Raw genomic sequence first — 14258 nt, 5'->3', positions numbered from 1 at the left:
TTATTTTTTTTTAATTTTTATTTACTTATAGTCAGAGAGAGAGAGAGAGAGGCAGAGACACAGGCAGAGGGAGAAGCAGGCTCCATGCACCGGGAGCCTGATGTGGGATTCGATCCCGGGTCTCCAGGATCGCCCCCTGGGCCAAAGACAGACGCCAAACCGCTGCGCCACCCAGGGATCCCTTCTACTTTTCAGGGCTCTTTAGAGCATAAACAGAACATTTGATTAGAACCCAGTTTATAGAGAGTATAAGAAAGATTGTTTAAGAAGATCTAATTGGATCTTCATAGAGATCTCTAAGGCTCAGGAAAGAAATTACTCTCCTGATCATAAATTCTTGATTTTATTCTGTTAATAGCCACAAGAAAGGTACCTACATAATGGGGGATGTTGTGAGTTTTAAAATCTGAGTGCCAGGTACCATAATTCATGTTCTTTTAATATAACAATGTCCTGTTGTATAAAGGATTATGAACAATAAAGATAAAGTATATCAAGTGATACTTTTGAAAGAATTCATTCTTCATATTACCTTTAACATGTTTTTAATAGATAATTTTTAAAATCTACTTATTTAGAGAGCAAGTGTGTGTACAAGGGGAGGGGCAGAGGTAGAGGGAGAATCTCAAGCAGGTTCCATGCCCAGTGCAGGGCCTGACTTAGGGCTGAATCTCACAATCCTGAGATGATGACCTGAACAAAAGCAAGAGTCAGGTGTTTAACCAACTAAGCCATGCAGGCGCCCCCTTAGTGGACAATTTTGAACAACTCCCTGATTGATTCATTTTGACATTACTGCATGTCTTTTGATAAATGAACAATATAAATTAATCTTCTTTAGCATTTTTCTTGCAAAATTAATTTTATTTCAATTTTTTATTTAAATTCCAGTTAGTTAATATATAGTGTAATATTAATTTCAGGTGTACAATATAGTGATTCAACACTTCCTTATAATACCTGATGCTTATCAAAAGTATATTATTTAATACCCATCACCTATTTAAGCTATCTCCCCTCCCTCACCTCCATTCTGGTAACCCTCAGTTTGTTCTCTATAGTTAAGAGTCTGTTTCTTGGTTTGCCTCTCTTTTTTTCCTTTTGCTTGTTTTATTCCTTAAATTCCACTTATGAATGAAATCATATAGTATCTGTCTTTTTCCAACTGACTTATTTCACTTAGCATAATACTCTCTGGCTCATCCATGTCATTGCAAATGGCAAGATTTCATTCTTTTTATGGTTGAGTAATATTCTGTGTATATATGCCGTATCTTCTTTACCCATTTGTCAGTTGATGGACCCTTGAGCTGGCAAATGTAACTTAATTGTAAGAACAAAACCTATCAGAACTTTTGATTCTTGATTTATTCTTCTATGTATGTATATTTTAAAATAACTTCTCCTCTATAGATATAATACAACCTGGATACAAGGGTAATCTTGCTGGGATTTCTGTTGTTTATTTTATCACCATGGTTGATCCAATTATTAATCAGTATCTCTTCATGAGATATTTTAACAAGTTAATGTCTATTTCCTTCTCTCATAAGATTATCTTAATATCTTGGTGTTTCTCACTTTTTGTTATTAATACACAGTTTATTAAATGTGCACCCAAATGCTGTTTTGTCTAAAATCAAGATATTTATTAGAAATAAAGCCTTTTGTTTGTTCAGAAACTAATAGATTCTTTAATATTTTTGTTTCAGCTTTCTGATGAGTTAAAGAGGATCCTAGAGATATGTAGACACTGGAGTAATGGAAATTGAAAAATGTATGTGTGTTTGAAAAGAAGAATGCAATTTGTGTATTTTGTATTACCTCTTTTTTTTTCAAGTGTTTTTAAATAGTTAATCATTTAACCAAAGAAGATTTGTAGTGCCTTAACAAGCAATTTCTTGTCAAAATCATGAAGTATTTGGATACAGTTCTCTTAACCTTCCCTTCCTGATGAACTTTATGTAACATTTAATTTAGTAGAATTAAGTACATTATAAAAATTTTATAACTACATTTTAATTAGAACAGGGTTCAAAACTGCTTTAGTTAACTATTTGCCACTTGATTTTATATAATCTTATCCAAAGATAGAGGGAAAAAAGTCCTGACCAGGTGTTCCTACATATGCCTATTACAAATGAATGCATCAGGATGCATTCTTAGCTGTTCCATCTTTGCATGGATGTGTATACTTTGTACATCTTTCCTTTTGGACAGAGAAACTGTATGTGCTATGTGATCTTCTGATACTTCTAGCCTGTAGAAAAGAAGACTAGCCAGTCCTCCCCATCCTTCATGTTTCCTACTGAAATACAGTGTTGGCTATGCTTCTTGGTAACTGTAGACATTAAAAAGTCTAAGTACAGAAAAAAAAAAGTCTAAGTACAGGATTATGATTTTTGCATGAGTGTGGTGTTAACTACTTATATTTGGAAAGATTTCAGGTTCATTCTGTCTCCTTAGTTTATTTAAGGTAGGCCTCTATTAAAAACGTAGCTTAGTGCTAAAATCAGTGTAACTTCAAAATGGTCTAAAGTGTTTCTACAAATTAGAGATTGTCACTTACTTCATTTGTACCTCATCAAAAAAATAGGTTCATCTAGTTAAGCATATTTCATTAACCCTTGTATTTAGGAAAAGGACTAGGTTTGGAAAAGCATATCCTGATATACTGAGTTGTTGCCTATGAATAGAAAGTAAATTGTTTCCTGAAAGTTATGTTTTTGCTATTATTTTAGCCTTCATTCTTTCACTTTAAGTGGAGAAACAGTAAACATTTGAAGAGGTTTTGAGTTTTGTCTTTTTTTTGTCAGTGGAAATAACCATAGATGCTAACAAAATATCTGTGAAGAATGAAAGTTGATGGTTATCATTAGATCTAGCCATAACCTCCCCCATAGTTATGAAAAGTATCCTGAAATTTCACTATTATAAAAATATGATAATTACGGTTGTGAAAATTTTTTAAAGAAATCAAAGAAATATTACATTAAAGTGATATTTTGCCTACTATTCACCATCTAATAACTCTCCTATGTGGTCTAGAAGTCTTGTATAATAGAGATTTGCAGAAAAGATGAATTGCCTAAGAAGAAATGTTTTACATGGGTTTTTTGTTTTTGTTCCAATATTTGTTGGGTCAGGGCATATACTTGACCTTTTACTCTTTAGTGGATCCACTTTTGTCAAATACTTCCCTATACATTGTGTGATTCTGGATTCCTTATCTGCTGTTCTTGCAATTGTCTCAGGCCAAATAAATTTATGCTGTGATTCTTATGAGATTTGTATGAAGATGCCCTGATTTGTACAGACTGACCAGGGTAATACTACTGCCACGTAATCTGTATAGCTTTAGATATGTGCCATGAGCATTGAAAGAATGACACTTTTTTGTATTTGCTTTTTCTCCCTTAAGAGCACATTTTTCTTGTGCAAGGAGAAGAATTGCATTCTGGCTAAAATCTGTAGAAAGCAGATTTACTAAACTTAGAGTTACTTTTGTGGAAATTTTGAAATTCACTTTCATCTGAAGTGCCTTAAGTAGACTCTTAATTTACTTTTCTAGTAATGTTTTAGATATTTGTTATGCATCGTAAAAATACTTTTCAAAATTACACATTGTAGTAGCAAAGATAATCAAGTGTCTGGCTGTTTGCTTTTTGACCATATCAATAAAATTTTACAATCTAAATTCTTAAGTTTATTTATTAACATGTAAAGAGGGGTAAATTTAAAACACTAAATTAGGATTGTAATATTAGGTTATTTCATTTTTTAAAAAAACGTTTATTTAAGTAAGAGAGAAAGCGCATGAGCAGGGGGTGGAGCAGAGGGAGAGAGAATCTCAAGCAGATTCCCCCTAAATGCGGAGCCCGATGGTTGGTCACTTAACAGACTGAGCCACCCAGGTGCGCCTAGGTTATTTCATTTTGAGGTTATAATTAAGTTTCTTACTGTCCTGGGATGCCTGGGTAGCTCAGCGGTTGAGCATCTGCCTTCAGCCCAGGGCATGATCCCAGGTCTGGGGATCGAGTCCCACATCAAGCTTGCCGCAAGGAGCCTGCTTCTCCCTCTGCCTATGTCTCTGCTTCTCTCTGTCTCTCATGAATAAATAAAATCTTTTTAAAAAGTTTCTTACTGTCCTAAAGACAGTAAACTTGATAGGCCAATTTCCTTAAGTATTTCTAAATTGAGATACATTCTTCCAGGATTCCATGTTATCTTTCATTAATGTTGTTGCCCATTAGGTTAGTCAAAACAGCCAAGATAAGTAGATGAATAGCTGTCTTCAATGATTGGTCTTGTTCTGTACCTGTCAGTGAACATTGTGACTAGGTAATTACCTTTTTGTACTAAATAATTGATTTGAAACAGTTACTCAGATTTTCAAGTTATGTGAGACTGGACAATAGTACATTTCCAAACATAGAATGGGAACACTGGACAGGAAGTAGCGAGATCTGGCTTTTAAACAGCTTTTAGTCTTTCTGTCTAGCTATATGACCATAGGCAAGTCACTTGAAATAGGTTCTCTCAGGACCTATTTCCTTAATGTGAGTGTATTGGATTAGTTACTTCAGTGTTCTTCTAGCACCACTGTTTTAGGCACAAAATATTAAAAATATATTTAAATTTGAATTGAAATTCAAATATCATTTGTGATATTTGGGTTTGGTATTGAATTAAATCCGTTGAAGTGTAGGATGTTTTGTAATCAGACTTCTGAAGAAGCCCTGAAATGTTTGTAGAGGCCATTATAGCTGCAAGTTGTTTAATATACATTGAAATTTTTTAGAAAGGATATACTTGAAACCAGTATGTTAATATCAGATCTTGATTCAAATGACCAGGTATAAGCAAGAATGAAATCAATAACTGTATGCTAATATTGACTTACAGCTGGAAAAAACTTATGATGCCAATTTATGATGCCTGGCCATGGCTCTGCAGCCAGCAGTTGCAGGTAGAGAACTTCAGGTCTGAAGTTCTTTTTGTGACCTTCAATTAAAATTAATGAAATGTTTTTCCCCCTCAAACACAGCTCAAACATAATTTCTGGGAAGTTTTCCTGACCTCCCACTTTGGGTTCTTTACCCTTCCTCTTTTACTTAGTGCATGCTGATCTCTGTTATTCTATCTTGTAATTACCAGTTTTCTCCCATAATCTGTAATTTCCTTGAGAACAAGATTATTGTCTTATTCATCTTTGTATGCTCATTTTCTAAGATGCCTGCATAGTACATGCTCAGTAAATTTTCAGATGGAATAAAGAAAAAAAGATCTTTGTTCTTGAGTTCTTTACACTTTGTGGTGGAAATAAACATATAAACAAATGCAATCCTATGTGCTGGTAGGAGAATATGTGTTATGGTTCTAGAGAAAGGTTTCATTACTTTCTTGGGGTTGGGGTGGGAGGCAAAGGGAGAGGTTTCTGTGACAGAAATTGAAATTTTATTTTATTTTTTTGAAAGATTTTATTTATTCATGAGAGAGGGAGAGAGAGATAGGCAGAGACACAGGCAGAGGGAGAAGCAGGCTCCATGCAGGGAGCCCGATGTGGGACTCCATCCCGGGACTCCAGGACCACACCTGGAGAGGCCTAAGGCAGGCGCTAAAACGCTGAGCTACCCAGGGATCCCCAGAAATCGAAATTTTAAAGGATGATTAGTCCACAAGATAGATTTTTATGGTACTGAAATGCCAAAATATTCTTGCTAGTATTACTTTAGTACTTAAAATCTGAAGTCAGAGTCTTTCACATCCTGAGTCATGCCCAAGGAGTTACATGGTACTTGAAAACTACTAAATGAACAAAATGCACACTTAAAAATATTACCACCTTCATCCCTTTTCTTGTTTTAAAATTCTTTCAACATATCTCATTTTAATTACCTGTTCCCAAGTTATTTGTAACTCTGAACATCTTTTTTTAAAATTTATTTATTTATGATAGTCACAGAGGGGGGGGCAGAGACACAGGCAGAGGGAGAAGCAGGCTCCATGCACCGGGAGCCCGACGTGGGATTCGATCCCGGGTCTCTAGGATCGCGCCCTGGGCCAAAGGCAGGCGCCAAACCACTGCGCCACCCAGGGATCCCTGAACATCTTTTCTTATATTTATTAGCCACTTGTATTTCCCTTGCAAATAATTTGGGTCTCTATCAGATTCTCATGGAGTCTTCTTAGAACTGAATTGGGGAAACTTTAGGGAAACAGAAAGAGAGGAGAGTAGGGAAATCTGAGGAGAAAAGGAAAAAGAGGGAGGGAGGTCTCCAGGACTCCTGAAAACCCAACTTATTCTCTTTCTCCATGGTTAGATTTTTCTCCTCTCTCCTCCCTGCTTTTCCCCACCAGATGTAAAATTCATTCTCACAAGGCTGACCTCTTTTCTTTTGAGATTTTCTTTCTTTTTATTTATTTATTAGAGCGCGTGTGCAAGGGGGAAGGGGCAGAAGGAGAGGGAGAAGAGTCTTAAGCATACTCCCTGCTGAGCATGGAGCCCAGATGCACAGCTTGATAGCATCACTCTGAGATCACGACCTGAGCCAAAACCTAGAGGCAGAACCTTAATGACTAAAAAAAAAAAAAAAAAAAAGAACCTTAATGACTGTACCTGTACCACCCAGGTGCCCTGATACTTTCTTAATCATTCCATTTGGAAAGATTCAAGCCAGAAGTACAAAGAATTCTTAATCCTTCTTTCTGGCCCTTTTTTGGGGGTAACATTGAGAATAACATGTAGATAGATGACTGTGACAATTTAATCTCAGATTTTTATAAAATACCAATGTTTTGGTAATATAAAAAATACTGAGGTATCAGTATTATCATTTTGCTATAATATCATACATAATAGGTTCAAGTCCCAATAGCTAAGCAGAAGAAAGGAAGATAGAATTCCCTAATAGTGACTAGCTCGCTAGTTCTGTCAAATGTAAATGCACATTACGATAGTATTATGAATAAATGGCTGGAGGAGTTAAGATAGTGGATGACCCTAAGCTTGTCCCTTGAACACAGCTAGATATCAAATCATTCTAAACACCCAAGAAATCAAAGGTCTGAGAGAACAAACCTGCAAATCAACAAGTACAAAAGCGACCACCTTTTGGAAGGTAGGAAGTGCAGAGAGAATTGACTTGGGGGTGATAGAACTGTGGGTACGAGAGCGGGGAGGGAGCCTGCTTATGGAGGCCACTGCAAAGTAGTATAAGCAGAGGAGCACACAATTTGAACTTTTAGAAGTCTGCTACAGTGGGGGACATCCCTAGCTTAAAGGTGTTCAGGTGGCAAAAGGGGGCAGAATCCCAGGAGTGACAGCAGGGTCTGAGGATTCCCTGGGTTACAAGAACAGGTGGTGCCAATGTGCTGCACTGTTTCCAGGCAGAGAAGGAGGAAAGCCAGCTGAGAGCAGCGGGTCTTGGCTTTCTGCTATGTTTTGCCATAAACCGTGTACTGCTGTGTGGTTGTTCAACTGCTTCCTGGGACTGGCTGGCAAACAGCAAAAGGGCGGCAAGATCCTCCATCAGAGGAACAGTGCAGGTCCATGCCATGGGAATCCCCAAAATTTGGAATTTTGAAACTAATTTGCATGCCTGAGATAAAAATCCTTGGACACAGGCAGGGTGAATGCAGGGTTCAGACAGAAACCAGGGACACAAGAGGGGTGACTGAATGTTCTCCTGTGAGAGCTCACTGAAAAATAAGGTGGCAGGAACTGTCCACTTGGGATAGAAAGCAGGGTGCTGGCATATTCATCCCTCCCATCAGAGTTGAAACCTCTCAGGGATCAAAAGAGTGCCACCTAGCAGAGGATGGAGCCTCTTACACAATCCACTCACCCTTGCACCCTGAAGCCACACTTCCACTTGAAAGGAGTGTCTGAAAATCAGCCCAGCAGGCTCTTCTTGGAAAAGACCAGCACAAACAGCTCACTCCCACCAAGTCAGATTGCTACAAAGCTTCAGCTCTATAAGAAATGGGATCTAGGGATCCCTGGGTGGTGCAGCGGTTTGGCGCCTGCCTTTGGCCCAGGGCGTGATCCTGGAGTCCCAGGATCGAATCCCACATCGGGCTCCCGGTGCATGGAGCCTGCTTCTCCCTCTGCCTATGTCTCTGCGCCTCTCTCTCTCTCTCTCTGTGACTATCATAAATAATAAAAAAAAAGAAATGGGATCTAGTGTCCTTTTTACATTTATTCTTTCTTTTTTATTTTTTCATTTATTTCCTTATTTTGAAAATTCGTTTTACTTTGAAAATTCCTTTTATTTTTAATTTTGTAAAAAATATTTTGTTTAATTATTTATGAGAGACACAGAAATAGAGGCAGAGACACAGGCAGAGGGAGAAGCAGGCTCCATGCAGGAAGCCTGATGTGGGACTCATCCAGGGACTCCAAGATCATACTCTGGGCTGAAGGAAGGTGTTAAACCGCTGAGCCACCCAGGCAATCCAACTAGTTTATTTTCTGTTGTTTTTTGTTTCATTTTGTATCTTCTTTTGTTTTCTAGACAAAATGATGAGATGAAGAAATTCACCCCAAAAGAAAGAACAGTAATTAGAACTCATAGTCAGGGCTTTAATCAATACAGATATAAGGAAAATGTCTGAACTAAAATTTAAAAGAAAGATTATAAGGATACAATCTGGACTTGAAAAAGCATAAAAGACACTGGAGAATCCCTTACTGCAGAGATTCTAGTCCGACCAAAATTGAAAATTCTATAAGCAAGATGCAAACCCAAATGGAGGACATAAAAGTGAGGATGGATGAAAGAGAGAAGTGGGGGGATCCCTGGGTGGCTCAGCAGTTTGGTGCCTGTGGCCCAGGGCATGATCCTGGAGGCCCAGGATCGAGTCCTGCGTCAGGCTCCCGGCATGGAGCCTGCTTCTCCCTCTGCCTGTGTCTCTGCGCCACCCCCCTCTCTGTCTATCATGAATGAATGAATGAATGAATGAATAATAAATAAATAAATAATAAAGAAGTGAATCAGTGATACAGAAGATAAAATTATGTGGGGCACCTGGGTGGCTCAGTCAGCTAAGCATCTGCCTTTGGCTCAGGTCATGATCCCAAGGTCCAGGGATCGAACCCCATGTCAGGCTCCCTCCTGAGCAGAGAACCTGCTTTTCACTCTTCCCTCTGCTCATGCTCTCTTTCACTATCTCTCTCAAATAAATAAATAAAATATTTTTAAAAAGAAGATAAAATTATGGAAAATAATGAAGCTGATAAAAAGGAGGGAAGAGGTAATGGATCACAAAGGTAGACTTAGGGAATTTAGTGACCTATTACAAGAATAGCATTTGTATCATACAAGTCCCATAAGGTGAAGAGAGAGAAAAGGGAGCAGAAGGTTTATTTGAACAAATTATAGCTGAAAATTTCCCTAGTCTGGGGAAGGACACAGACATCAAAATCTAAGAAGAGGGGTAGCCCCGGTGGCTTAGTGGTTTAGCGTCGCCTTCAGCCCAGGGCGTGATCCTGGAGACCCGGGATCAAGTCCCACGTCAGGCTCCCTGAGTGGAGCCTGCTTCTCCCTCTGCCCCCCCGCTCTGTCTCTGTCTCTAATAAGTAAATTTTTTAAAAATCTTTAAAAAAATCTAAGAAGAACAGAGAATTCCCATTATATTTAACAAAACCCAACTATCACTAAGGCATATTATAGTCAAATTCACAAAATACACAGACAAAGAAAGAATTCTGAAAGCAGCAAGGGAAAAAAAGTCCTTAACCTACAAGGGAAGACAGATCAGGTTTACAGCAGATATGTCTACAAAAACATGGCAGACCAGAAGACAGTGGTAGGAAATATTCAACATGCTTAATGTGAAAAATATCCAGCAAGGCTGTCATTCAGAATAGAAGGAAAGATAGAGTTCCTCAGACAAACCAAAACTAGAGTTTATGACCACTAAGCCATCCTTGGAAGAAATTTTTGGGGGGACTCTCTTTTTTTTAGATTTTATTTATTTATTTGAGAGGGGAATGAGGGGAAAGACAGAGAAAGAATTCCAAGCAGACACAGAGCACAGAGCCCAATGCAGGGCTTGATCTTATAACCCTGATATCATGACCTAAGCTGAAAGCAGTAGTAGGACACTTATTCAACTGTGCCACCCAGGCATCCTGAGGAATCTATGAATGGAAAAAAAAAAACCCAAAAGCGATGAAGACTAGAAAGGAACAAAGACCATGACCAGAAACACCAACTCTACAGGAAACACAATGGCCCTAAATGTGTTTCTTTCAATAATCACTCTGCATGTAAATGAACTAAATTCTCCAATCAAAACATACAGGGTATCAGAATGGATTTAAAAAAAACAAGACCCAATTATATTCTGCCGACAAGAGACTCATTTTAGACCTAAAGACACCTGCAGATAGAAAGTAAGGAGATGGAGAAACATCTATCATACTGATGGACATAAAAAGAAAGTCAGATTGGTCATACTTACATAAGACAGACTAGATTTTAAAACAAAGACTGTAATGAGATAAAGAAGGGCACTATATCATAATGAAGAAGTCTATCCATCAAGAACAATTAACAATTATGCCCCCAACTTGGGAGCATCCAAATATATAAATCAATTAATAATAAACATAAACACATTGATAATAATACAACAATAGTAGGGGATTTTTAACATCCCACTAACAGCAAACGAACAGAACATATAAATAGAAAATCAACAAGGAAACAATGGCTTTGAATGACACACTGGATCAGGTGAACATAATACATATATTCAGAACATTTCATCCAAAAGTAGCAGAATAAACATTCTTCTTGAGTGCACATGAAACATTCTCCAGAATAGATCACATACTGGGTTACAAATCAGGCCTCAACTGGTACAAAAAGATTGGGATCATACCATGCATATTTTCAGATCATAAGACTATAAAACTTGAAGTCAACCACAAGAAAAAATTTGGAAAGAACTCAAATACATGGAGGTTAAATAACATCCTACTAAAGAATGAATGGGTTAGCCAGTAAATTAAAGAAGTTTTTAAGAATACGTAGAAGCAAAAAAAAAAAAAAAAATTGAAAGCAGGGTAGTCCAAAATGTTTGGGATGCAGCAAAGGTAGTCCTAAGAGGGAAGTTTATAGCAATACAGGCCTATCTCAAGAAGCAAGGAAAATCTCAAATACACGAACTAAACTTACATCTAAAGGAGCTAGAAAAGGAATTGCAAATAAAGTCTGAATACAGCAGAAGGGAAATAATAATGATTAGAGCAGAAATAAATGATATAGGAACAAAAAAAAACCAAAACAGATTACAAAACTAAGAGTTGGTTCAAGGGGCCCCTGTGTGGCTCAGTTGGTTAAGCATCAAACTGTTGACTTTGGCTCAGGTCATGATCTCAGGGTCATGAGAATGAGCCCCACGTGGGGCTCCACTCAGCAGGGAGTCTGTTTCTCTTTCTCTCTCCCTCTCCCAATCACCTCTCCCTGCCCCCTACTCTCATACTCTCTCTTTCAAATAAATAAATCTTAAACATAAAATAAAATACTAGCAAATCAATCAGTACATTTAAAAATTTATTCACCATGATCAAGTGGGATTTATTCCTGGACTGTAGATGTAGTTCAAAATTTGCAAATCAAACAAGGTGATACACTACATTAAACAAATGAAAGCATAAGAACCATTTTATCCTTTCAATAAATGCAGAAATAGCATTTGACAAAATACAGCATTCTTTCTTGATAAAAATCCCTCATCAAAGTAGGGATAGATGGAACAAACCCCAATATCATAAAGGCCATATAGTGAAGACACATAACGAATATTATCCTCAATGGGAAAAAACTGAGAGCCTTTATCTTATGGTCAGGAACAGGATAAGGATATCCACACTAACTATTGCTATTTAACATAGTACTGGAAGTCTTAGCCTCAGTAATCAGACAACAAAAAGAAAGAAAAAGCATGGGCAAGGAAGAAATCAAACTTTCACTTTTTGCAGATGACATTATATTCTATATAGAAAACTAAAAAGACTCCACCAAAAAAGTGCTAAAAGTAATACATGAATTCAGCAAAGTTGGAGACTATAAAATCAATCTGCAGAAATCTGTTGCATTTTTATACACCAAAAATGAGTAGCAGAGAAATAAATCAAGGAATCATTAGCATTTACAATTGCACCAAAAAACAAAACAAAACAAAAAAAACAGGAGATATCTAGGATGAAACCAAACTAAAGAGGTAAAAGATTTGTACTCTGAAAACTACAGAACACTTATGAAAGAAATTGAAGAGGATACAAAGAAATTGAAAAACATTCCATGCTCACAGGTTGGAAGAACAAACATTGTTAAAATGTCTATATTAATGAAAGCAATCTACACATTTAATGCAATCTCTACCAAAATACCACCAGAATTTTTCACAGAGCTAGAACAAACAATCCTCAAATTTGTATGAGACCACAGAATACCCCAAGTAGCCAAAGCATTCTGAAAAAGAAAAACAAAACTGGAGGCATCACGATTCCATATTTCAAGCTATATTATAAAGATGTAGTCATCACAACAGTATGATACTGGCACATACACAAAAAAAGACACAGATCAATGGAATAGAATAGAGAGCCCAGAAATCGACCTACAGCTATACAGTCAACTGATCAACAAAGCAAGAAAGAATACCCAATGGGGAAAAAAAACAGTATCTTCAAATGGTGTTAGGAAAACTGGAGAGCAACATGCAGAAGAATGAAACTGGACCACTTTCTTCCACCATATACAAAAAAAATTCAAAATGTATGAAAGACTTAAATGCGAGACAGGAAACCATCAAAATCCTAGAGGAGAATACAGGCAGAAACCTCTTTGACCTCAGCCATAACAATGTCTTACTAGACATGTCTCTGGAGGCAAGGGAAGTGAAAGCAAAAAGGAACTATTGGGAATTTATCAATATGAAAAGCTTCTGCAGAGTGAAGGAAACAAAACTAAAAGGCAACCTGCAGAATGGGAGATGGTATTTGAAAAATGACATATGTGATAAAGGGTTAGTATCCAAGATCTATAAAGAGCTTGTCAAACTCAATGCCCAGAAAACAAATAATCCAGTTAAGAAATGGGGAGAAGACATGAATAGACATTTTACCAAAGAAGACATCCAGATGGCTAACAGATAGATGGAAATATAATCAATATCACTCATTATCAAGGATATACAAATCAAAACCATAATGAGATACCTCACACTCATCAGAATGGCCAAAATTAACAACTCAGGAAACAACAGATGGTGAGAATGTGGAGAAAGGGGACCTTTCTTCTACTATTGGTGGGAATGCAAACTGATGTAGCTGCTCTGGCAAACAGTATGGAGGTTCCCCAAAAAGTTAAAAATAGAACTACCTTATGATCAAGCATTTGCACTAGTAGGTATTTACCCAAAGTACACAAATATACGATTCAAAAGGGTACATGTACCCCGATATTTATAGCAGCATTATCAACAATAGCCAAACATGGAGAGAGCGCAAATGTCCATCAACTGATGAAAGGAGAAAAAAGGTTATATAGATATACAATGGAATATTATTTACCCAGTTCAGTTTTTGAAACTGAAATCTTGCCATTCGCAACAACATGGAGAGCTACAGTGTATTATCCTAAGTGACATAAGTCAATCAGAGAAAGAAAAATGCCATATGATCTCACCCATATGTTGAATTTAAGAAAGAAAACAGATGAACATATAGGAAGAGGACAAGAAAAAAATGGAGAGAGGGAAAAAAGCCCTAATTCTTAACAATAGAGAACAAACTGAGGGGGATGCTTGGGTGGCTTAGCGGTTGAGCATCTGCCTTGTGCTTAGGGCGTGATCCTGGAGACCTGGGATCGAGTCCCACGTTGGGCTTCCTGCATGGAGCCTGCTTCTCCCTCTGCCTGTGTCTCTGCCTCTCTCTCTCTCTCTCTCTCTCTCTCTCTCTCTCTCTCTCTGTCTCTCATGAATAAATAAATAAATAAATAAAATCTCAAAAAAAAAAAGAACAAACTGAGGGTTGATGGAGGGAGGTGGGTGGGGGATGGGATAGATGGGTGATGATTATTAAAAAGAACACTTGTGATGAGCACTGGGTGTTGTATGTTAATTAATCACTGAATTCTACTCCATAAGCCAATATTGCACTGTATGCTAACTAAAATTTGAATTAAAAAATAAAATTACGGGGATCCCTGGGTGGCGCAGCGGTTTGGCGCCTGCCTTTGGCC

At 37.5% G+C, this 14258-nt stretch overlaps 1 protein-coding gene across 3 annotated transcripts in view; it reads left to right on the top strand.

Annotated features, from left to right (window-relative positions):
* The window catches only part of MAGT1 (magnesium transporter 1), a 67457-nt gene extending 62166 nt beyond the window's left edge, over positions 1-5291 (top strand). For 2 of the 3 annotated variants that reach the window (XM_055338695.1, XM_055338697.1), the window contains one exon: positions 1713-5291. In XM_055338695.1, the coding sequence (XP_055194670.1) occupies positions 1713-1728 (16 nt within the window). In that variant the 3' untranslated portion in view covers positions 1729-5291. The remainder of the gene's footprint in view (positions 1-1712) is intronic. The other variant, XM_055338696.1, reaches the window with a different exon arrangement.
* Positions 5292-14258: the final 8967 nt, after the last annotated feature.

The sequence above is a fragment of the Nyctereutes procyonoides genome, unplaced genomic scaffold, assembly GCF_905146905.1.
Source record: "Nyctereutes procyonoides isolate TBG_1078 unplaced genomic scaffold, NYPRO_anot_genome, whole genome shotgun sequence".
Lineage (NCBI taxonomy): Eukaryota > Metazoa > Chordata > Mammalia > Carnivora > Canidae > Nyctereutes > Nyctereutes procyonoides.
Note: the sequence above shows the minus strand (reverse complement) of the source record. Positions and strands in the feature narration are given on the sequence as shown.